This window comes from Lycium barbarum, chromosome 5 (assembly GCF_019175385.1).
Source record: "Lycium barbarum isolate Lr01 chromosome 5, ASM1917538v2, whole genome shotgun sequence".
Classification (NCBI taxonomy): Eukaryota; Viridiplantae; Streptophyta; class Magnoliopsida; order Solanales; family Solanaceae; genus Lycium; species Lycium barbarum.
The window spans coordinates 82,115,383-82,139,344 of NC_083341.1; the positions used below are offsets into that span (position 1 = coordinate 82,115,383).

The window sequence follows — 23,962 nt, forward strand, 5'->3', positions numbered from 1 at the left end:
AACCCTTATGGAGACTTTTGGTGTCCATATTCTGTTTCACTGTACCAGTTATGCTAATCTAACTAGTACTACTATTTTCCTTTTTAACTTTTTACAATGTCCAGTGAAATCATTCTTTTTTTCCTCTTTGGTGTGAAGTAACTTGTTCTTTTTATACCAAAACAGAGCAATTACATGTTTAACTGAAACAAACTATTGAAATTACAGGTTAGGTATTAGTGGTGGCCTAAAAGTAAGCTTTTGCTTGATACATATTGGTACTAAAAGCCATAAGACTATTTTATATTCTTGAGTACCTTGTCAAAGTTAAGACATAACTAGAGATGCACAAAATTAAACACCTAAATGAGATATAAAATGCTTCCAAAGCAGAACACAGTGTTTTGGTTCCTATTTTACAAATATAATTGAGTGTGTGAGAAATAAAAAGGAAAGATTATTGCAGATATGATCTAAATAGGACTGCCTACCAAATCCAAGTGCAAAAATGAAGAGTTCCAACTCCACCGTTCCATGTCAATCATCAAGAATGCTAGTGTTGGCCAAATCTAAAAGGAATTTATGTTGATCAGTCACAAAAATGTTAAACTGTTAAACAACTATTTACAATAACAATAGAAAAAAAAAATATAATTAGAACATCCTTACCTTGTTCAAGTTGCTCGAGGTTATCTAGATCTTCTTCAACACTATCTGGTAGTTTTTCACTCCGAATCCAATCTTGAAGGCACACTAGAGCTTGTACCAATTTAGGAATCAATGAACTCCTAAATGAATTCAAAATACGTCCTCCGGTACTAAATGCACACTTGGATGCCACACTTGAAATAGGAATAGCTAACACATCCCGAGGCATCTCAGCAAGAACAGGAAATCTAGGTGAGTTTATTTTCCACCAAGACAAGATCTTAAAGTTAGGCCATTCAACTTCATTTTCTTCACTAAGATATTTTTCCAATTCTGTTTTAGAATCCGCTGCTCCATTTCTAGCTTTATGTTTCATTAGATCATCCATGAATGACTCTAAAGATCGTATAGAGTGGATAGTACTACCTGAACTTGAAGGCAGTGAACTAGAAGTTTCAAATGAAGAGCTAGATAAAGATGAAGTGAGTTGACTACCCATATCTTTTGAAAGAGACTTTACATACTCACCAAACAATGAAGTCATGCATGTAGTTATTCACTTCCTTCTTTATAATAGGTCATTCTTTTTCCCCAAACATCCTCTTAAGTCCAAACCAACCGAAACTAGCTTGTGACGAGAATCCAAAACACAAGAAATGAGAATCATCTTAGTCATTTTTTCTGGATTACCCAATACTTATCAAATTTTTCTTTCATAGTCTTTGCAATTGAACCCAAAAAAACATCTTCACTGGATATCAATTGTTTCAAATAACAAGAAACCTCACAAAGTTTAAGAAAGAGAAAATTTGATGTGACGTAAAGTGATCCAGATACCTTTTCAGTAAGATCATAAAAGATTTGAAGGAATTTTGCAACTCTCTTTACATGCTCCCAATCCTTACTCAAAAGTGTACCTGCAGGAGTTCTATCTTTAAAATAAAAAAACTCAAGATAATGTGATAAGCCAATATCACAATCAACGTAATTCGAAAAAACATTCTCATACTCAATAGCCCTATTCAACATCAAGTAGGTGGAGTTCCACCTCCAAGAAACATCCAAACATAAAGAATTTTTACAATTGATATCAACAACTTCACAAAATTCTTGGAACTTCTTCCACCTCGCAGGAGACTGCCTAATATATCTCACTACTTGTCTAACCCGTTCAATAGACAAAGCAACCTCTTTCATACCATCTTGAACAACAAGATATATAATGTTAGTCATACACCTCACGTGAAGGTGCTTTTCTTTCATAAAATTAGTCCCCCGTTTAGTGAATTGCTTTGATAACTCTTTCACAGTCACATCATTTGAACTAGCATTATCAACTGTGATAGTAAAATTTTTATCTAAGCCCCATTCACGTAAACACTTACTAATCTCATTAGCCATATCTTCACCTCTATGGCTAGAAATTGGACAAAAATTAAGAATCCTCTTATGCATAATCCATTCACTGCTAATCCAATGTGCAATGAGACACATATAGTTAATACACTGTAAAGAGGTCCAAGTATCGGTGGTAAGACACACTCTCTGTTGTGCTTCTTTAAAAGACCTCCTTAACTTCTGCTTTTCTTCATTTAAAAGATCTAAATAATCCCACGTCACAGTACTACGAGAAGGAATCTTAAAATGAGGTTGTGTTACTTTCATAAAGCTTCTAAAACCGCAAACTTGAAGGGAAGTTCATCAATAATCACCATGCGACATAAAGTCTTCCTACGTTATTCTTGCTCAAATTTCCAAGAAACAACAACTACATCATGTCTTGTGCTCAAGTATAAATGCTATCTAATTATCATTTACTAGAAAATGTGTCAGCGCTTCTCGCGGTCGTAGTAATATTCATTTAATTTATGAAATTACACAAAAGTAAAAATATTTAGAAAATTCTAACAGAATTTGAATAAAAGGATCTTAAATAAGAAAAAGTAATGTGATAAAAATTTCTATCCATAAATGAAAATTTTCGCAAAATAAGAACTTAACTTGATAGGTGACAACCTCGTTAAACCTCCTTTACCTGCCAATTGTAGCTTGAGCAGTGCCCTTATGATATAACATTCAAGTGTTATAATTATTATAATTGGAAGGGGAGAAGAAGAGGAGGAGGAGGTGTATTTAAGATAATTCAAGAATTAACTTTTGGATTCTTTAATGTAGCACATTAATAGGAAAATAGGATAGCCAAAAAATCGAGAGAAAAAAAAAAAGATAAAAATATTTTGGCCAAAAGAGATGTCATTTCACTTCTCTCTATATACCACAGTTATATAACATAAACTATTTTTTTGTGAGTAAAACAAACGTGACTTGATGGTGTAAAACTTTCAAATCGGTAGATGTAACTTAAAATATTTCATTCCTCTTTTATAAATTGATAATTATTATTTTACAAATGTTTCCTTCAAAAGGAAGAATAAATTAATGAAATAACCGATGAAGAAAAAAATGTCAGGATCCTGATGCATGCAGATACAAAATGATCCAATGGGAGAAAGAATTCCCGAACATTTAAAACAATCCATTTTGGAGTCAAAACTTAAAATTATTATGGTAGTTTATAGTTCCCCCTTTTCCTTTCTTATTTCTTTTCCACAAAATTACGAGAATGAGACACAAGAAGTCAAAAGTGCATGACAAACATACTGCAAAATTTTCACATATTATTAAAGAGAAAGAAAATTAAAGGCAATTTATGTAACGACCCGTTCGGTAGTTATACGTGTTTTTATTACCCCGTTGACCCAGTTCCCGAGGTATTCAGGTGTTTCTAGTGAGAGTTGAAAGAATTAGAACCCTTAAGTGAAAACGTTTGACCAATAGTTGATTTTTGGGTAAACGGACCTTTTTCGGAGTTTCATCGATTCTGTGAGGTCCGGAGGATCGTTTATGACTAGGTGGGGCGGCTGGTTTGGTTACCGAGGCTTTCGAGAGATTTTTGTGTACTTGGTTGGAAACTTGATTGTAGCCACTTGTGGCTTGACCGAGTCAAGGTGACCTCCGTTGGGCATTTCGAGGTCACGAATGGGTTCATTACGTGTTTTTACTTGTGTCTGTGTGTTTAGTTTGTATTCGGAGGGTTTTGGATGGATGTCGGGGTTTTGGGTTGAAACTTGTTGGAACTAGAATTTTCTTATTTATGATGTCTCGCCCCAGCAGAGTGGTTTTGCCCCTGCAGTCCGCCAAAGCGAGACTTGGCCCACCGGAGCGGAAGGTTGAGTCATTTAATGAAGTCCTCTTCAGCGGACGAGTATCTGCTGAGGCGAGATCGCGGAAGCGAGATTCCTTCGCCCCAACGATGATCGCTGAATCAAAAACCTTATTTCATTCCCCAACTTCGAATCATTATTCCCATTCACCAAAAACCTAATCCTAAGGAGTATTGTGGGCTATTTCTGAAGAAGTGTTGGTGGAATCATATTTGGGTAAGTCTTTGTGCCTTATTCTAGCATTTATTCTTGATTTATTAGCATCCATCGTGGTTAATGACTTAAGAGGGTGATGTGTTATGGAAGCCTACGTTGTTGAACATGAATTAATCAGTCATTGTTGTTCTAATTGTAGATTCCTAGTATCTAGATTGTGGATTAATAGATTCTAGGTTTGAATCTCTAGAATTAATTCATGAAATTAGGGTTTCTTTGTAAATTGGGGATTTTTGTGTAATTGATGAAATTGAAGGACTAATTGTGGTTAGAATTCCATGAAATTAAGGTTAATGACTATCTAGACCTTGAGTAATGTAATTTGGCCCTTAATTTCTGATTTTGCCCTTAAGGTTCTTTAGGGGTATTTTGGGTAACTTTCACATCCGATTCTTTTTCGAATAGTTGAATATTATGTGGTCATTTACTTACTTATAATTGGAAATTGTTAGACCTCGATCGTTCTAAAGCGCTTCAAAAAGGGAAGGCCCAGGTGGAGTAGTTCGAGGCTCCTGTTCGGCAATTGAGGTAGTTGCTTACTTTAGTTAGACTTTGATTAGTGAAATGTATGTATGCGTAGAATTGACGGGAGAAAGCATGATTAGGTCTTCAGACATGATGTTGGGATGGATATACATTTAGGTTGGTGTGACTTCTGATTATATGGGTGTGTTGCCGTTATTTTACGCATTGTGACGTATGGTGTACTTGTTTATGTGGTTGGAGTGATGTGATGTCATAGATTCACTATGGTGATTAAGACTCGATGTTGATTCCATTTCCATGGTTGTTGTGATTTATGCAAGACTTGATATGGCTTATGGTGTTTGTGACTTCCATAGCCTGTTCATTGGCATCGACTGCATTTGATTTAGCATTCTTGCATTCATACACTCATACATGATGGAAATGGTTTGATGGAAGAAATATGGTATTGATGATGAAAGATTTATGGCAACTATAAAAGAAAATGTGACACTTTTGATGAAAGCATTATGTGAATCCGTGATCCGAGGATTGTTTCGGAGCGGAAGGTATGCGTGCTCATGATTCGATGGGACATTGCAGAGCGAGTGGTACATGGAAGTCATGAGTCCCCCGCGGGTCAATGACTGTCGAGACGTCGATATTCCGTCCGGAGCATGTGTGTACAGCTTGAGATACTGGCCATTACATTATATGACGTCTATTTCATTGCATTGCATATATCATCATCACATTTTACATCAATTAACTGGATTTGTTAGTTGTATTCGTGATTGTGGTTACTTTGAGACAATATTGGAAACTTGACAGACTTGTCTTTAGGTGGTTCACTTTAGGCGATGATTCGGTTGTGTGATATTCTGTGATTTGACTGGTTATTATGTGCCTATTTATTTATCTTGTTGATTTTGTGCTTATATGAGTAAACTAATCTTATAAGTAAACTAATCTTAGTTTGCCTATAATCGTTACCAGTACGTGTATGTTCTAATACTATTCTTGCTGCACTTTTCCTGAGTGCAGATTTTGAGGCAGAACCTTCTTCCAGACCCCGTTTCTAGCCTTGAGGTTATTTGCTGCCAGGATCCTGAGGGTGAGCTACCTACCTTCCATGCAGCCCCGAAGTTCCTTCCTATTTGTCTACTACTATTCCATTAGACATTTTCATTTGTAATTCAGAAATATGTATTATTCTTAGACATCGTTGGTTAGTTGTTCTTGTACGGTGACTTCATTTCTGGGGATTGTATTATGACTTAGCATCTTTCGCATTTTATATTTATGGTATTGACTTAGTCTTTTTATGATTTGATCTTCTTATTTAAGTCTTTTCGTAATTGAATAAGTAATGAATTAAGGGGATGATTTTCCCACCAGGGGGGTTAGTGCGGGTGCTATCACCACGGTACTTTAGGTCGTGAAACGTTGGTATCAGAGCTCTAGGTTCATTGATCTCATCAGTACAAGAACATGTCTAGTAGAGTCTTGCAGATCTGTACAGAGACGTCTGTACTTACCTTAGAGAGGCTATGAGACACTAGCAAAACTCCAATTCTTTCCGTCCTTTTGTGCTACTTGAGTTTAATTGGTATCTAGTTAGTTCAAATTAGTATCTAATTTCTCCTTATATTCTCTCACAGATTGTGAGGACTCGTTCTAGAGTGGTAGTGGATGAGACACCAATACCGGCCGCTGGGGCCATGGCACGTGGTAGGGGCCCGGCTATAGGTCGTGTATGCGACAGAGGCAGAGGGGCAGCACCGGCTAGGGGCAAGGCACTCGTGGCTGGTCAGGCCCGTGCCAGATCAGTTCTCCCGAGCCACCGACAGATCATGATGATGATGATGAGGAGTTGGGACCAGCACCAGCTCAACCTGATATTATAGCTACTCCAATGTTGTCCGATGCTTTGGTTCGTGTGTTAAACCTGCTTTAGGGATTAACTCAAGCAGGTGTGTTACCAGCTACACCAGATGGTCAGGGGGTGAGATTAGCTAAGCAGATTCCAGAGAGGTTTCGTGCTCTAGGGGCACAGCCTGTTGCATCTGTGGCTCCACGTATAGTTAAGATTCCGGGACCAGACCTATTCCCTAGGCCCATGGGAGGACCGGTGATTACCGGTGAGGAGCATGATTTGTTTTGAAGGTTCACCGAAATGAAGCCTTCCGCCTTCTACGGCACCCAGCAGGAGGATGCCTATGAGTTTATCATCGACTGTCATGAAAGGCTCCAAAAGATGGGGGTGGTAGAGAGCCACGGGATTGAGTTTGTGACCTTTCATTTATTGGGCGATGCCAAGCTTTGGAGGAGAGCGTATGTTTAGTGCAGACCAGCTGAGTTTCCTCCGTTGACATAGACTCTTTATCAGATCATTTTTTAGAAGTACGTCCAGCATACTTTGAGACATAAGAAGCGTGATGAGTTCAGTCACATTGAGCAGAGAGGTTCATCGATTGCTGAGTATGAGGCTAATTTTCACTCCTTGTCTAGATATGCGCTTTAATTGCTACCTACAGAGGCAGAGAGAGCGAGGAGATTCGTCAAGGGGTTGAATACTGCTTTGAAGTTGTCAGCTCTTCAATTAGTATCTACAGGGGCTTCGTTCTAGGAGGTAGTGGATCATGTCACTACAATTGAGTCAGTGAGATAGGATAGTTTTGGCAAGGGTGATGATAAGAGGGCCCGCAAAGGAGGCAACTTCAGTGGTTCATTCTCTAGAGGGCAGGGCCAGTATAGGCAGAGTTCCAAGATCTATTCCAGTCGCCTGATTCAGTCGGCTATGCAGACATCTATTGGAGGGTCTTCAGGGCCTAATCATTATTCTTCAAGGCAGCCAGTGGGTTCGTATTCCAGATTCTCTGATCATGGTGGGTATTCGGGTTCTTCAGTTTCTATTCAGCAGCATGTGTTTGACAAGGTATGTTATTAGTATGGTGGTCTAGGGTATTTCAAGATGAACTGTTCCCGATTCAGACAGAGTGGTCAGAGTACTCAGTATTAGACCCCCAAGACTCCAACTTCATCTGTTATAGGGGTTGATCTTATGGTAGGGGCAGTGGATAACCTGGGTGGGGTGGCCGCACATCTGGTAGAGGTGGAACCCAGCCTAGTAGAGGAGGATCCCAGACAGGCAGAGGTGGACATCAGCCCGGTAGTGACGAAACATAGGCAGGTCGGGGGTGGTCGTGGAGGTTCGCAGACTGATAGTGGACGGGTTAACTGTTACGCTTTCCCTAGTAGGATAGAGGTTGAGGCTTCCGATTCAGTTGTCACAGGTAATATCTCAGTCTGTCACCGGGCGACTTCAGTGTTATTCGACTCGGGTTTTTCTTTCTCTTATGTGTCTACATATTTCTCTATGGGTTTTGATATGATTTATGATCTACTTGACGTGCCTATTCATGTATCTACTCCAGTCGGAGATTCTACTGTGGTAGATCGAGTCTATCAATCTTGTACGGTTACATTTATGGGTTATGGTACGTGGGTAGACTTGGTGATTCTTGATACGGTAAATTTCACTATTATCTGGGTATGAGTTGGTTGTCTCCTTATCATGCGATTTTAGACTGTCACGCTAAGACAGTCACTCTAGTTATGCTGGGTATTCCTAGACTTGAGTGGAAGGGTACTCCTAGTCTCTCCCCGAAGAAGATCATTTCATTCCTTCGAGCCTGGAAGTTAGTGGATAGAGGATGTTTAGCCTACTTGGCTCTTATTCGTGATACCAGTGCTCACACTCCGTCGCTTGACTCTGTTCCTGTGGTGAGCGAGTTCGCAGAGGTCTTTCCTATAGACTTGTCGGGTATGCTACGCGATCGTGATATCGACTTCTGCATTGATTTAGGGGTGAGGAATTGTCCTATTTCTATTCTGCCATATCGGATGGCACCGGTTGAGTTGAAAAAGTTGAAGGAATAGTTGCAAGATCTTCTTTGCAAGGGTTTCATTAGATCGAGCATCTCCCCTTAGGGCGCTCTTATGATTTTCGTGAAGAACAAAGATAGGTCGATGCAGATTTGTATTGATTACCGCCAGTCGAACAAGGTCACCATTCTAAATAAGTATCCTATTCTCCGCATTGTTGATCTGTTTGACCAGCGTCAGGGAGCTTCCGTGTTTTTCAAGATTAATTTCAGGTCGAGCTATCACCAGTTGAAGATTAAGGCCGAGGATATTCACAAGACGGCCTTTAGGACTCGTTATGGTCATTACGAGTTCCTTGTTATGTCTTTTGGTCTTACCAATGCCCCGGTAGCTTTTAAGGACCTGATGAGTGGCATTTTCAAGCCATACTTGGATTGCTTCGTCATAGTCTTTATTGATGACATTTTGGTGTATTTGCGAAACAAGAAAGATCATGAGAAACACTTAAGGATTGTACTTGGATTGTTGAAGGAAAATGAGCTTTATACTAAGTTTTCTAAGTGTGAGTTTTGGCTCGATTCGGTAGCATTCTTGGGGCATATTGTGTTGAAGGACGGGATTATGGTGGATCCTAAAAAGATTGAGGCAATCCGAGGTTGGGCTGGGCCCACTTTAGTGATCGAGATCCAAAGTTTTGTGGGTCTCGCCAGTTATTACCGTCGGTTTGTGAAGGGATTTTCTTCGATCGCTTCCCATTTAACTCGTTTGACTCGCAAGAATGTGCCCTTTCAGTGGTCCGATGAGTGTGAAGAGAGCTTTTAAAAGCTCAAGACTTTGTTGACTTCAACTCTTATTCTATCTCTACCAGTTAAGGGAAAGGATTTTACCGTGTATTGTGATGCTTCGCGTATAGGTTTGGGTTGTGTTATGATGCAGAATGGTAACGTTCTTGAAATGCTTCGAGGCAAGTGATGGTTCATGAGAAGAACTACCCACCCATGACTTAGAGTTGGCGACGGTAGTTTTTGCTTTGAAGATTTGGAAGCACTACTTGTATGGGGTTCATTGTGAGGTTTCACCGATCACTATAGTCTTTAGCATGTATTTAATCAGAGGGATTTGAATTTCATACATCGCAGATGGATGGAGTTGCTCAAGGACTATTATTTGACCATTTTGTATCATCCGGACAAGACCAATATGGTGGCGGATGCCTTGAGCCATAAGGCAAAGAGTATGGGTAGTTTGGCCCGATTGGTATCTGAGGAGAGGCCTTTGGCTAGGTATGTTCAGCCTTTGGAAAATGGGTTGGTAAGGCTTGATATTTTAGATTCAGGTAGCATTTTGGCTTGCGTCGAGGCGAGGTCGTCGTTTTTGGATCAGATTAAGGCAAAGCAGTTTGAGGATGCTAGTTATGTAAGATTCATGATAAAGTGTTGAGTGGAGAGGCGAAGGGAGAAATTCTTGATGGTGAGGGGGGTTTTGAGGATTAAGGGGTGCGTTTCCATTCCTCGGGGGTTGATTTTAGAGGAGGCTCGCAGTTCTATATATTCTATTCACCCTAGTGCTACCAGGATGTATCGCAATTTGAGACGACACTATTAGTGGGGTAGGATGAAGCGTGATATTGTTGAGTTTATTTCTTAGTGTTTGAATTGCCAGCAGCTTAAATATGAGCACCAGAGACCGGGGGGTACGCTTCAGAGGATGCCCATTTCAGAGTGGAAGTGGAAAAGGATAGCCATGGATTTTTAGGTTGGTCTTCCGAAGACCTTGGGCAAGTTTGATTCGATTTGGGTTATTATTGATAGGTTGACTAAGTCTGCACACTTCATTCCAGTTTAGATGACCTACAACGTAGAGAAGTTGGCCAAGATCCATATCCGAGAGATTATTCGATTGCATGGAGTACCTATTTCCATTATCTCTGACAAAGGCATTCAGTTCACGTTTCATTTCTAGAGGATTTTGCAGGATGAGATAGGAACTCAGTTAGATCTTAGTATTGCATTTCACCCTCAGACGGATGGTCAATCTGAGCAGACGATTCAGGTTTTAGAGGATATGCTCCGAGCTTGTGTTATCGATTTTGGTAGTCATTGGGTACAGTTCTTACCTTTGGCAGAGTTCGCATACAAAACAGTTATCATTCGAGTATCAACATGACTCCATTCAAGGCTTTATATCAGAGGAGATGCCGATCTCCGATTGGCTGGTTTGGTGCTTTTGAGGTGACACCTTACGGTACTGATATTTTGAGAGAGTCATTGAATAAGGTGAAGTTGATTCAAGAAAAGCTTCTAGCGGCTCAGAGTAGGCAGAAAGAGCATGCGGACCAGAAGGTCCAAGATCTAGAGTTCATGGTTGGAGATCAGGTTCTGTTAAAGGTTTCACACATCAAGGGTGTGATGAAATTTGGGACGAAGGGCAAGCTTAGCCCTAGGGTCATTGGCCCATTTGAGTTCATTCGTCGTGTGGGAGAGGTAGCTTATGATTTGGCATTACCTCTGGGGTTTTCGGGTGTTCAACCGGTAGTTCATGTGTCCATGCTGAAGAAATACCATTCGGACAGGTATTATATCATTCAATGGGATTCAATTCTATTTTATCAGAATTTGTCTTATTAGGAGGAGCAGACAACCATCTTGGATAGGGAGGTTCAAAAGTTGAGGTTAAAGGAAATAGCTCCGGTGAAGGTTCAGTGGAAGCACCGTCCAGTCAAAGAGGCTACTTAGGAGACCGAGGCTGATATGTGTAGTAGACATCCCCAGCTTTTCACCCAGTCAGGTACCTTTCCTTCGTTTTATTCCTTATCCGTTTAAGGACAAACAGTTGTTTAATTGGTATATGATGTAATGACCCTTTCGGTCGTTATATGTGTTTTGTTCATATTACCCCCCCCCCCCCCCCCCCCCCCAACCCAGTTCCCGAGGTACTTGGGCGTTTCTAGTGAAAGTTGAAAGAATTAGAACCCTTAAGTGAAAATGTTTGACCAATAGTTGATTTTTGGGTAAACAAACCCTTTTTAAGAATTTCCTCAATTCTGTAAGGTCCGGAGGGTCGTTTATGACTTGGTGGGGGTGGCTGATTCAGTTTACGAGGCTTTCGGGGAAATTTTAGGTAATTGGTTGAAAACTTGATTTTCGCCGTTTGAGGGTTGACCGAGTCAAGGTGAGCTCCATTGGAAATTTCGAGGTCACTGATGGGTTCGTAGCATGTTTTAACTTGTGTATGTGTGTTTGGTTTGTATCCGAGAGGTCTCGGATGGATGTTGGGGTTTTGGGTTGAAACTTGGTGGCACCAAAATTTTCTGGTTTTTTATGTCTCGCCCCAGCGGAGTGGATTTGCCCCTGCAGGTCCACCCAAGCGGTACTTGGCCCGCAGGAGCGGAAGGCTGAGTAATTTAATGAAGTCCGCCGCAGCGGACGGGTATCCGCTGAGGCGGGATCACGGAAGAGGGATTCCCTTCACCCCAATGATGATCACTGAATTAAAAACCTTATTTCATTCCCAACTTCGAATCATTATTCCTATTCACCAAAAACCTAATACTAAGGAGTGTGGGCTATTTCTGAAGATGTGTTTGATTTCTGAAGAAGTGTTGGTGGAATCATCTTTGGGTAAGTCTTTATGCCTTATATTAGCATTTATTCTTGATTTATTAGCATCCATGGTGGTTAATAACTTATGGGGTGATGGGTTATGGAAGCCTAGGTTGTTGAACATTAAATTCCCTAATTTAATTGGTTAGTGTTGTTCTAATTGTTGATTCCTATTATCTAGATTGTGGATTAAAAGATTCTAGGTTTGAATCTCCCTTGGCTTCTAGAATCAATTAATGAAATTAGGGTTTCTTTCTAAATTGGGGATTTTGGTGTAATTGATGAAATTGAAGGAACAATTGTAGTTAGAATTCCATTAAATAAAGGCTAATGACTATCTAGACATTCAGTTATGTAATTTCGCCCTAATTCCGATTTTTCGCTTGAGGTTTGTTAGGGGTATTTTTGGGATTTTGGGTAACTTTCACATCCGATTTTTTCCGAATAGTTGAATATTATGTGGTCATTTACTTGCTTAGAATTGGTAATTGTTAGACTTCGATCGTCTGACGCTCTTCGGAAAGGGAAGGCCCAAGTGGAGTAGTTCGTGGATCTTGTTCGGCAGTTGAGGTAGGTTACGACTTACTTTAGTTAGATTTTGATTAGTGAAATGTATGTATTCTTACCAGTACGTGTGTGTACTGATACTACTCTTGCTGCACTTTTCCTGAGTGCAGATTTTGAGGCAGGACCTTCTTTCAGACCCCGTTTTTATCCATAAGGTCATTTGCTGCCAGGATCCCGAGGGTGAGCTACCTTCTTGCCATACAGCCCTGGAGTTCCTTCCTATTTGTCTACTACTATTCCATTAGACATTTTCATTTGTATTTCAGACATATGTATTAATCTTAGACATTGTTAGTTAGTTGTTCTTGTACGCTGACTTCATTTCTGGGGATTGTATTATGACTTACTATCTTCTCCACTTTATAGTTATGGTATTGACTTCTTTTTATGATTTGATCTTGTTATTTATGTCTTTTTCGTAATTGAATAAGTAATGAATTAAGGGGATGATTCGCCCATCAGGGAGGTTAGTGTGGGTGCAATCACGACGGTATTTTGCATCATGACAATTTACCACATCAAACCATAATTCACCTCAAGGAATCCTTAAAAAGAAAAGATCTCTCCTAAATAGTGCATATATTGGTTTGCACCCCTTTTTTAATAAAAGACAAAGAAAATATTCTTTTCACAAGCCACACAAAAATTGACCAGAATTCACAACAAAGAATCCCTGAAATGCCTTTTTCTCCTAAATTATAAATCGCATAAAATTTATTTTGTTGTGACAACAAAGAGAGTTATTTTTTTTAAAATTATATATGCTTCAGGTATAAGAAAAAAATATGAAAAATAAATACATAAAGCTTTTAAACCTTCTTTTCTTTTTCTCTGAAATTAAATGTGCGGGAAATTTTTTCATTTTGTTGCTCCCAGACGCACACGCAAGTATACGTGGTCATACAAGTAATATAGGATTTAAAATCCAAATACCGTATCCACAGAGACTTAGTATTATACTGTTCAACTAATTCAAATTCTATCGTAACTATTCCAGAGAGTGAAAATCAAGATGTTTGTTGTAATTAAACTATGACTGAAAGTAAACAAATAAATATGATTATTTTGTGACTGAGACAATTATTACGAAGGCTGTAAGGTTTATCAGATGAGAAAGAGTTCCAGGGTCATTGCTTTCGACAATCCAGTTAGTCTTCAGACAATTCTACCTATCTTATTTTCTGGATTACTAGTTGACGGATTGATGTTAACTTTATGATATTTTTTTAACTACTCACAAGCCTGTAGATGCTACTCTTAACGTCTATATTTCTGTAATTGCAAGAAGTAACAAGAAAGCATTTATATCTCCGTAACCAACTAAGTAGTGCTAAGGGGTATATTTCTATCGTCAGTAGAGAAACGATAAATCGAACAAACTTTATTTATTCTTATTACGTACGTGAATTCCTTCTTTCAAGCTCAACGCACGCACCACAGATAGTGTCTAATTAGTGATCAAGTAATTAAACAATTAAGCACAAAAATAAATAAGCAACCCACAAGATGGAAATTTAATAGATAATAATTGTCATCAAACCGACTATCATGTCTTTTGCCACAACCATAGGATAAGAGAAATTATCTACTCATGATTTGAGAAGAAGCACAAGAATTCAAGAGTAAACTAGGTTTTAATGATGAAAATAAAATAAAACCTAAGAGAGAGAATAAGAACGACGGCTTATAAGTCTTAAGAAAGTCCCAGCACGTCGTTTACAATGTTCAAAACGTCTATTTATAGTCCAGGTTAAAAGCTAAAATAAGTTGGCCAAATCCTGATCAAATTGGGAGAACTGGATGCAGACTCGTGATGGCTGCGTGACGCACACCCATCGTGGGTGCATCCATTTGTCTGTATCAGAGATTGGTCAGAGAGGCATCAACTAGGTGCTAGGTGTGATGTGTGTTGAACGCACGAATGCCTTCAGTTGCCTGATTTTTCTCTAAGTGTCGTGTGACCCTCTGGTCTTCTCATTCAAGTCCCATTGTATCTAGAATTCACTAAAATTGCTCGGTTTTCATCCATTTGTCCTCGTTATTCCTAAACACACAAACATACCAATATAAAATCGGATACAACGATTTCATTATCAAGAAAGTGATTAAAGTACTAAGATTTAGAGGGAAAGTGATGCGAAATCTAGATATTTGTGCCAAATATCACCCCCCCCCCCCCCCAACACACACACACACTTAGACTTTGCTCGCCCTCGAGCAAACACATACCAATACCAACCTACCACAAATTTACAACTTTACCATTCAAATAGGTCTGCTCGAGCTTCGGTTAATATGGCCAAGTTCAAAACACGATTTAAAACAACATTGAGCCAATCTCACAAAAGTCATCCCAAAAAATCAAAATTACGGTTTAAACATCAACAATAAACCTTCTCAAAAACCATTAACTTTCAAGAACGCAAGACTCAATGACACCACTCAAAGCAAAACAATCATGCTACTTAAGCAGAAATCTAACATTTCACCAATCTATTGTCAACTGTGTGCTCTCACCGAAAGAGAGTTGTCCATGTATCTCACAAGAATCAAAAAAGTTTATTTCAGTGGACATAAAATCAACAAAGACGCTCACTCTCACAAAGAATATCACATACCAAATACGACGAACCATAAGTTTGCCTGTAGTGTAACTGCTTCACTAATATTAGTATATTGAACCTAAGATCAAGTAGGACTTAAAGGGTTGTAATGTAGGCTAAGGGACTGGAAGGAATTATTTGGATAATACTGAGTATCCGCCCTCAGCACTTTAACACATACAACATACATCGTTTTGCATAACTTTCCTTGCCAACCACTTTCTACAACCAACCAACCAACCGATCCTCCCAAATCAACCCCAATTTATTTATTTTCATTTAAGCCTCTTCAAGTTCCACGGAGGTCCTTTCACGGTCAATGACCTCTCCAAAGTAATGCTTCACTCGCTACCCATTCACCAAGAAAGTTTTGTCAGAATCTAGTGATTTAAGCTCAACCACTCCATGTGTTGTTACTTGAACTATTTCAAACGGCCTAGACCACTTACTCTTCAACTTTCCACCAAACACCTTGAGCCTTGAATTATACAACAGTACTAGTTGTTTGGGCTCAAACTCATGACGTTGAATGTGCTTGTCGTGCATTTTCTTTGTCTGCTCCTTATAAAGCTTCGTGTTCTCATATGCATGAAAATGGAATTCATCAAGCTCATACAGCTACAACAATGGTTTCTCACCTGCTGCCTCCATATCTAAGTTTGTCAGGACCCATTTTAGGACCGCGCGGGCACTTACCTTTCCCTCCTCAGTAGGCGAACCCTTAATTAAATAACACATCGAATAATAAAGACAATTTGAATAAATGAGATAACTAAGTACGATTAATAGCGGAAATCAATTCGCTTACTAACTTAAGATTGAAACATTTACAACAGTTAAATAATTACAGACTCAATCCGACTTCTCACAACCTAGTCTAGACTATTAGAAGAGCGACTAAATGATCCCAATTACAACAACACTCTAAGACTCAACCTCTACCAGGAATGAAGTGGGAGGAGGCCTTCAAGATAGGCACCGCGTATTTCCGAACATGTTGGAATCAACCACCTGAAACAATCTATGCCCCGAAAAGGGTGTAGCAAGTGCAGTATCAGTACAATCCACATGTACTGAGTAAGTATCATAGGCCGACAGTGGTTAGAAACACATATCAGAAATAGAATTCACAAATAAACACGATAAGTAACTAAATCAAGTCATGCATTTACCTATCACTCAACATAACACCAAAACCCCTTAACATCATTAACTCTCATTTAATAATTCCCAAATCAATTCCACAACCATATCACATAAATCACACATCATTATACAATTCGTTTTTAGTCTAGAAGTTGACTCTTCGTGATGATATCTTTCATTCTACGTCTGTTAGAGGCCAAACATATAACTGGTCCTACGAATGATCTATGACATAATCAACAAGTATCCGGCTACTATATTCGAAACCAAGCACACGTCATTTCCTAAGTTTAACATCTAAACCCAATTGTTTCAAGTCTCCACGTGTCCAATCCGAAGACAACATCGCAAGTAGAACGCCAAGTCATCTCAATATAGGACATGAATGCGATGCAATGCAATAATATATGAATGCAATGAAATGCCATGAAAATGTTGTGTACACATATGCCCCAGACGAAAATATCAACATCTTGGTAGCACAACCCAAGGTGACTCGCGAGTTCTAAGTACCACCCGTCCCGGATCTTTGCCCAACAGACAGATGGGACCCGGGATCTTTCCCACGGGGGGTTCTTACCGGCACCACCCTGGGGGACCCGCGGAGTCCATGCACTCACTCAATCTACGATTCCAGAACGAATATCGGATATCTAACTCTCACGTCACTCAAGTAAAAATTGAGCCCAGCTCATTATAGCGTTTCATCAAGTATCGGCAGTATCTCAACAGTGTATCATGAAGAATGAGAGTGTGTGCAATGCATGTATCAACATCAATAATCATGCTCAATATCACAAGTACCAACAATGGGTACTCCACCAATATATCCGAATCACAAGTACCAATCTAGGTATGCCAGCTATATATCAATGTCACAAATACCAACATGGGTATGCCAACAATATCATCAAATACTACTCAAGTCATAGGGAAATCTATCCTTGTAGCAATCATCAAATTAAGGTACCACCATATCACAAGCAAGATGTAACCACAGATCCCAATACCTATTAACGCAATAGATTAATCAAGTCGCAATACATTATTACCACTTTCCCTTAATCAGCCTTTTAGCTTAGAACAAGTAAATTCACCTTTTACTCACAAGTCATTCGTCACAACTCAACCTAGAACTCAATCACAATCGTTGGTACATTTTATCCTTCCATTTATCAACTAGATTCACTATTAATAGCATAACACAATTAATCACATATTACGGAAATTCTCATCGTGAGACACAGAAAATAGGTATCACCCACTACTCCCAAGTCACATAAAATTCACCGATACTCAAGAAAACTAAATCAAGCATCCTAAAGAATCTACAGGCCACAACCCTGAACATACAAATTGCATAACAATATCATTCTAGAATTCCATCCTAAATCTCCAATTCCTACACATGCATTCGTCGTTCCTTCTAATACATGAATATGGGAAACTAACCGAAGTCTACCAAAAGGAAAGCCATAACCTACCTCATGGTCGAGCGGGTGCCACAAACATCTATTGATTCTTCAACTCGATCACCATATCGTAATCTGCACGAAAAAGCTTGGAGACAAACATGAGGCCCAAGAATAAAAATTACCATCAGAACCCTCATAAGAGATTTTGGATTAATAAGGAATTTTGGGAACTTAACCCACTTCTAGATTTTATTCATAACAACACTAGGTGATTTATCAATCTCCTTCCATGGATAAGGTCAACTATTTAAGCCATTAGCTAGGTAAAGCTACCATTTTTAAGCTTATCCTTGAGGAAGACTCATTTCCAAGATTCATGGAAAAAATCATTTTTAAGAAGGAAGAAGGTAGGAATCTAGATCATTAACCCCTCTAGGTGAAGAATATGGAAGATTACTTAATGGAATCCATGTAAAGGATAAGCTAACCCAACATTCCCCCAACTCTAGGGATTTGGAATACCCATTTGGTGGTTCTCTAGGTGAAGACCTTTAGGAGTAATTTACTAGGTGGAAGAAGAATTTGAAGGTGTTAGAAGGATTATCATGAGAATTTGAAGGTGTTAGAAGGATTATCATGACCAACAATCTGATTATTTTGATTTCGCAAAAGACCTTGACAGCTGGAATTTAGAATTGTGAGAAAAATGAGACCAATTCCCGAAATGATTTCTTAAATTGGGAATTTAACTGCGTGTCACCGCTTCAGCGGTAGCACTGCAACGCTCGCATAGCCGCTGCAGCGTCCTGATGCCAACACAACACCAACGCTTCAGCAGGCTCATGGCCGCTAGAGCGTGACCACTGTAACGCTCAGTATAGCGCTGGGGCAGTCTAACTGGGTCCGTGACCCGAATTTTGATGATTCATTCCCTCCTGCACAATGGGTCCCGGTAGTCTAGATATCTTCCAAGAATAATTAGTGAACGGAAAGGTCCAGGATAACACAGTTACGGATATTTCAAAATGTTTACGGTAACGACTAAACGGGTCGTTACAAAGTTCAGCATCTTTATCGCCCAGTAAGCCCTGTGTTCAAGCTCAACAAGGAGATGGCATGCCTTACCAGAAACTAACCAATATGGAGACGTTCCAATAGGAGTTTTGTAAGCAGTTCGGTAGGCCCAAAGAGCGTCATCAAGGTTTAGTGACCAATCCTTGCGGTTAAAACTCACCGTCTTCTCCAGATTTCGCTTGATCTCACGATTGGACACCTCCACTTGTCCACTGGTCTGAGGATGGTATGCAGTCGCCACCTTGTGTTTCACCCTATACTTAGCCAATAATTGTTCAAATAACCTGTTGCAAAAGTGCGTACCTTGATCACTGATGATAGCCCTCGGGGTACCGAAACGTGTGAAGATGTTCTTTTTTAAGAATATGGACACCACACTCGCATCATTAGTTGGGAATGGAATTTCTTCCACCCACTTCTACACATAATCAACCACAAGAAGGATGTACTTGTTCCCTATTGACGGAACATGATGTCTATATCCCAACAATCAAACCCCTCAATCTCCAATATACTATTCAATGACATTTCATGACGCATCGAGATGTTCCCTGTTCTTTGACAATTATCACACTCTCTCACGAAAACATGGATATCTTTAAATAAATTCGGCCAATAGAAACCTGACTGAAGTAGCTTAGCGGCTATTCTGTCACCACTGCGATGGCCGTCATAAGGCGACGAATGACAAGTCTTAAGATTTGCAGTCACTTCCTTTGCTGGGACACATCTTCTCACCAACTTATCTAGGCCAATTTTTTACAAATACTTCTCATCCCACATATAAAATCTGCTATCGTGCAACAACCTCTTCTTCCTTTCATGATTAGCATCGGGAGGATATACTTCATTTACCATAAAATTCACCATGTCTGCGTACCATGGTAGTTCAGCTGACTGAAGAGCAAAACGTTGCTCATCTGGAAAAGGCTCCTTAAGAACCACCTCTTCATCAACGTGCTCACAATCCTCAAGTCTCGATAAGTGATCGACTACTTGGTTCTCTATGCCCTTTCGATTAATAATCTCAATATAGAACTCTTGTAGCTGAAACATCCACCGAATAAGTCTTGGCTTTGCATCCTTCTTTGCAAAAAAATAGGGAACAACATTGTGATCAGTATACATTATCACCTTCGTCCCGATCAAGTAAGATAAAAATTTGTCAAAGGCGTAGACCACTGCCAATAACTCCTTTTCTGTGACTGTATTGTTTATCTGGGCTGCATCAAGTGTCTTGCTATCATAATAAATGGGATGGAAGACATTGTCCCTTTTCTGACTGAGAACAACCCCTACAACAAATTCACTTTCATCACATATCAACACGAACGACGTAGTCAAATCTTGTGCGATGATAATAGGTGCAGTCACTAAATTCAACTTGAGCTAATCAAAAGCCTTCAGACATGCTTCATTGAACGCGAACTTCATATCTTTGTGTAGCATCTTGCACATCGTGTTCGCAATCTTGGAGAAGTTCTTGATAAATCTCCTATAAAAACCTGCATGTCCAAGAAAACTGCAGACCCCTCTAATAGATATCAGGGGCGGCAGTTTCTCGATCGCCTCTATTTTAGCCCTGTCAACTTTAATGCCCTTGATTGACACCTTATGTCCAAGAATAATTCCCTCTCGAATGATAAAATGGCATTTTTCCCAATAAAGTACCAGATTCGTTTCTTCATATCGAGCCAACACCGCATCAAGATACCCCAAAAAAATCATCAAAAGAATCCCCGAGGATCGAGAAATCATCCATGAATACTTCCATATATTTTTCCACCATATCGGTGAAAATATCCATCATACATCTCTGGAACGTACCTATAGCATTGCATAATCCAAAGGGCATCCTCTGGAATGCGAAAGTGCCATAAGGACAAGTAAAAATGCTCTTCTCTTGATCTTCAAGTGCTATCATAATCTGATTTGAGCCCAAGTAGCCATCTAAGAAGCAATAATAATCGTTCCTGGTGATGTGCCGTGACTTTCGGCATATTTTATGTCCTTTTCATTAGAAGTGTTGCTTGTTTTTAAGAGTTTTTACGTCGTTTCTTATGTGATTTGGGTGTTTTGTAGGGTTGGTTGACTAAGGAATGGAAATGATAAGAAATGCTGAAAAATGGATAACTTGGAGCAAAAGGACGGTCCGTAACTCGAGTTACGGACCGTAACGTGATCCGTACCCTGAGAGGAAGATCCAGATACGTGCCACTCAAAAGGACGGTCCGTAACTCATGTTACGGGCCGTAACGTGTACCGTAATCTGAAAAAAATTTCCAGTGAGAAGCCTAAGTATTGTCACATGTTACGCCCAGAAGGACGGTCTGTAACGCAGGTTACGGGGCGTAACGTCATGGCGTAACGCATGGGCCACTGAGCACTGAAGCCATGATCCGCTGGAAGATACGGACCGTAACCTGTGTTACAGTCCGTCGCAAGAAGTTGTAACGGTTGACCTAATATCAAGCTAATAAAGGACGAAACCGATGGACGGACCGTAACTTGTGTTACGGTCTGTAACGATGCCGCGAAGGGTGTTTTTGTCCAGAACTTTGGCGCAATTTTTGGCCCTATAAATACTTAAAGTTAGGTTTTTAACATTCATTCTGATATTTTGGGAGCATTAACTTTAAGCCTTGGATATTTGTGAAGTGGTTGGAGCATTTAAAGCACCAACTTCACCCTCATTCCACATTGTATTAGGATTGTAAGTACATTATGTTAACTTTTAAGCTTCCTTTGTTAACCAAAATGATGAGTAGCTAATTTTAATTCTAAGGTTGTGGACCCCATGATGAGTATTATGTGAATGGGTTTCTACTATTGATATATGCATAATGGTTGTTGGCATTTATCCTATCTTTGTGCTTTAGCGTTGGGTAATGATTGCAAGCATTAGCCTAAGCCATTATACTAACTTTTCTTGAGAAAGAGAGTTAGTATTGGTAAGATTGAATAACAATGACTCGGGGCGTTAACCCTCGTTTAATAGACTAACTTAGGGATAAGAACAAGTCTAATTGGCATTATTGGTCGCTCTTCGAGTTCAACTCTTTCGCATTTGGAAAATTCATAAAGAGGAAATACGGCCTAACTGTTGGGAAACATTGGGAAGTCCTTAAGAGATCAAGTGCATACTCTTAGAACAACCATTAGAAGTATATCACATTGAAACCTGAAGCATAATATCTAATCAAAGCTGGGAGCACAACCTTAGTCTCTCTCTCGCATTAATTACAATTCAAGTCAAAGTATTTGTTTACATTACACAATAAATATTTCAAACTATTCGGAATAGGATTAAAGCCTTTAAAGACTAGTATCGCATACAATTAGTACCCTTTTCTCTCCATATTCCCTGTGGGATTCGACCCCAACCTTGTTTGGGTTATTATATTTGACAACGACCGCTTTACGCCACTCATAGGTGTAATTTGAGCGAATCAAATTTTGGTGTTGCTGCCGGGGAATACGGTTTTGAAATTACTGATTGTTGTGTACTTTTCTTTAAAACTTTTTCTATTCCATCACCCCTTGTTTGCTGTTTTGGTGAACCAGGTGAACATGGTAGGAAGATATAATCGTAATCAAGGAAACCAGGGTGGGCTCTAAGTGAACCCGCCTGCACAAGAAGAGGAGGAAGATGAGAATATATTTGCGGAATTCATCAATGAAGCTGATTATGCTTCTGCTGTGGTCCCTCCCAGGACTGGAAATGCTACTTTCAAAATTGATAGTTCTATCTATCAGTTGCTGAAATTTGAAGGTTATTTCCAAAATTCTTCAAAGGACTGTCCACTCGACATTTGAAGAACTTCCTGCACGTATGTGCTCAACAATCTCAAGGTGTTATTTCTGCTGATGCACTTCAGTTACGGGTCTTCAAATATTCCTTGGCTGGACAAGCAAGGGAATGGTATGAAAAGCTTCCCAGCAATTCTATTCACACCTGGAGCGAGTTAGCCAATACATTTCTGAAGAAATGGTTTCCACCAAGCAAAAAGGCTGAACTTCGAGATAAGATCTTTGAGTTCTAACAGCTCCCGTGGAAACAATTATATTCAGCATGGGAGCGGTTCAAGTACTATCTAGCTCAATCTCCAACTCACGGGTTTCCGGATGCTATTCTCACCGAGAAATTCTATAAGGGCTTAGATATAATGAATCAGATTGCTGTCAATACTGCCGCGGGAGGATGCTTCACGGACAAGTCATTTGTCAACATCACCCGTTTGCTTGATAAAATCATCACCCACAATCAAGCTTGGCATTCAACTGATAGTGAGAGTCTCTCTTATGGTAGTCCATCACTAGCTGCTGTTGCAAAAGAAAACCATGAGAGAGATCATGCCTTTGCTCAATTGCAAATCACGGTGGATCTATTATCAAAGAAGTTGGCAGAAAAGGATGCACAGGGGGTAAATGTTGTTGAGGAGTTACCACCTCATCCACAGGGGATGTATCAAGTCCCTGAGGGGATGTACCAAGATGGGCAACAACATTATGAAGATGCTAATTATGTCAACAACTCCCAAGGGGGTTATCAGAGGAAACATTATCAAGGTCCGGGCCATCACCCATGGCAAAAGCCTCAACACCAAGTGTAAGGGAACAATTATAGCAAAAATGATCATGGAAATCCAAATCAAGAGAATTATAATAACAACAATTATGGCAACAAGAGCTCTAACTCCTACATTCCACCAAGGGGGAAAGCATCAAGTTCCCAACAATGGAGAGACAATTCAGCTAGCAACTCGGCTAGCAATGCTACTAATGATTCTGCGAAGCTGAAAAGTATGATGCAGAAAATGCTAATGAACCAGGACAGAACTGAAAGTACAATAAAGGGAATGTCTCAGGTTCAACTATCTCATTCAGCTGCCATTCAGTAGCTTGAATCGCAATTCAGAGACCTTTTCAAAGAAGTGCATACTCCTCAACGTAGACAACTACCAAGTGATACAATTCCAAATCCAAAAGGTAGTGGGGTGAACTCTGTGGACCATGTAGCTGCTATTAGCACCCGAAGTGGAAAAATACTTTAAGGTGCTGATAAAAAGGTGATTGATCTTGAGCCAATTGTTGAAGAAGAGACACAACCTGATGTGTCTGATGTTATTGTGGAG

General features: G+C 39.7%; 1 protein-coding gene and 1 non-coding gene across 2 annotated transcripts; both read right to left on the reverse strand.

The window, feature by feature from the left end:
- Positions 1-238: 238 nt before the first annotated feature.
- LOC132642546 (zinc finger BED domain-containing protein RICESLEEPER 2-like) lies at positions 239-1,114 on the reverse strand. The gene is made up of 2 exons (XM_060359683.1): positions 649-1,114; positions 239-548 (listed from the first exon to the last, which is right to left on the reverse strand). Exons 1-2 carry the CDS (start codon positions 1,013-1,015, stop codon positions 517-519), a joined length of 399 nt encoding a protein of 132 aa, XP_060215666.1. The 5' UTR covers positions 1,016-1,114; the 3' UTR covers positions 239-516.
- A 21,727-nt stretch (positions 1,115-22,841) lies between these two features.
- LOC132643092 (small nucleolar RNA R71) lies at positions 22,842-22,947 on the reverse strand. Its single transcript, XR_009583538.1, has one exon. It is a non-coding gene; the product is annotated as a small nucleolar RNA R71 (small nucleolar RNA).
- Positions 22,948-23,962: the final 1,015 nt, after the last annotated feature.

Bases quoted from the DNA above. Each gene is read 5' to 3' on its own strand.
- LOC132642546 (XM_060359683.1), bottom strand. From the start codon at position 1,015: ATGGATGATCTAATGAAACATAAAGCTAGAAATGGAGCAGCGGATTCT. The intron at 549-648 runs GTAAGGATGTTC...AATTCCTTTTAG, and splicing joins CCTCGAGCAACTTGAACAAG to ATTTGGCCAACACTAGCATT.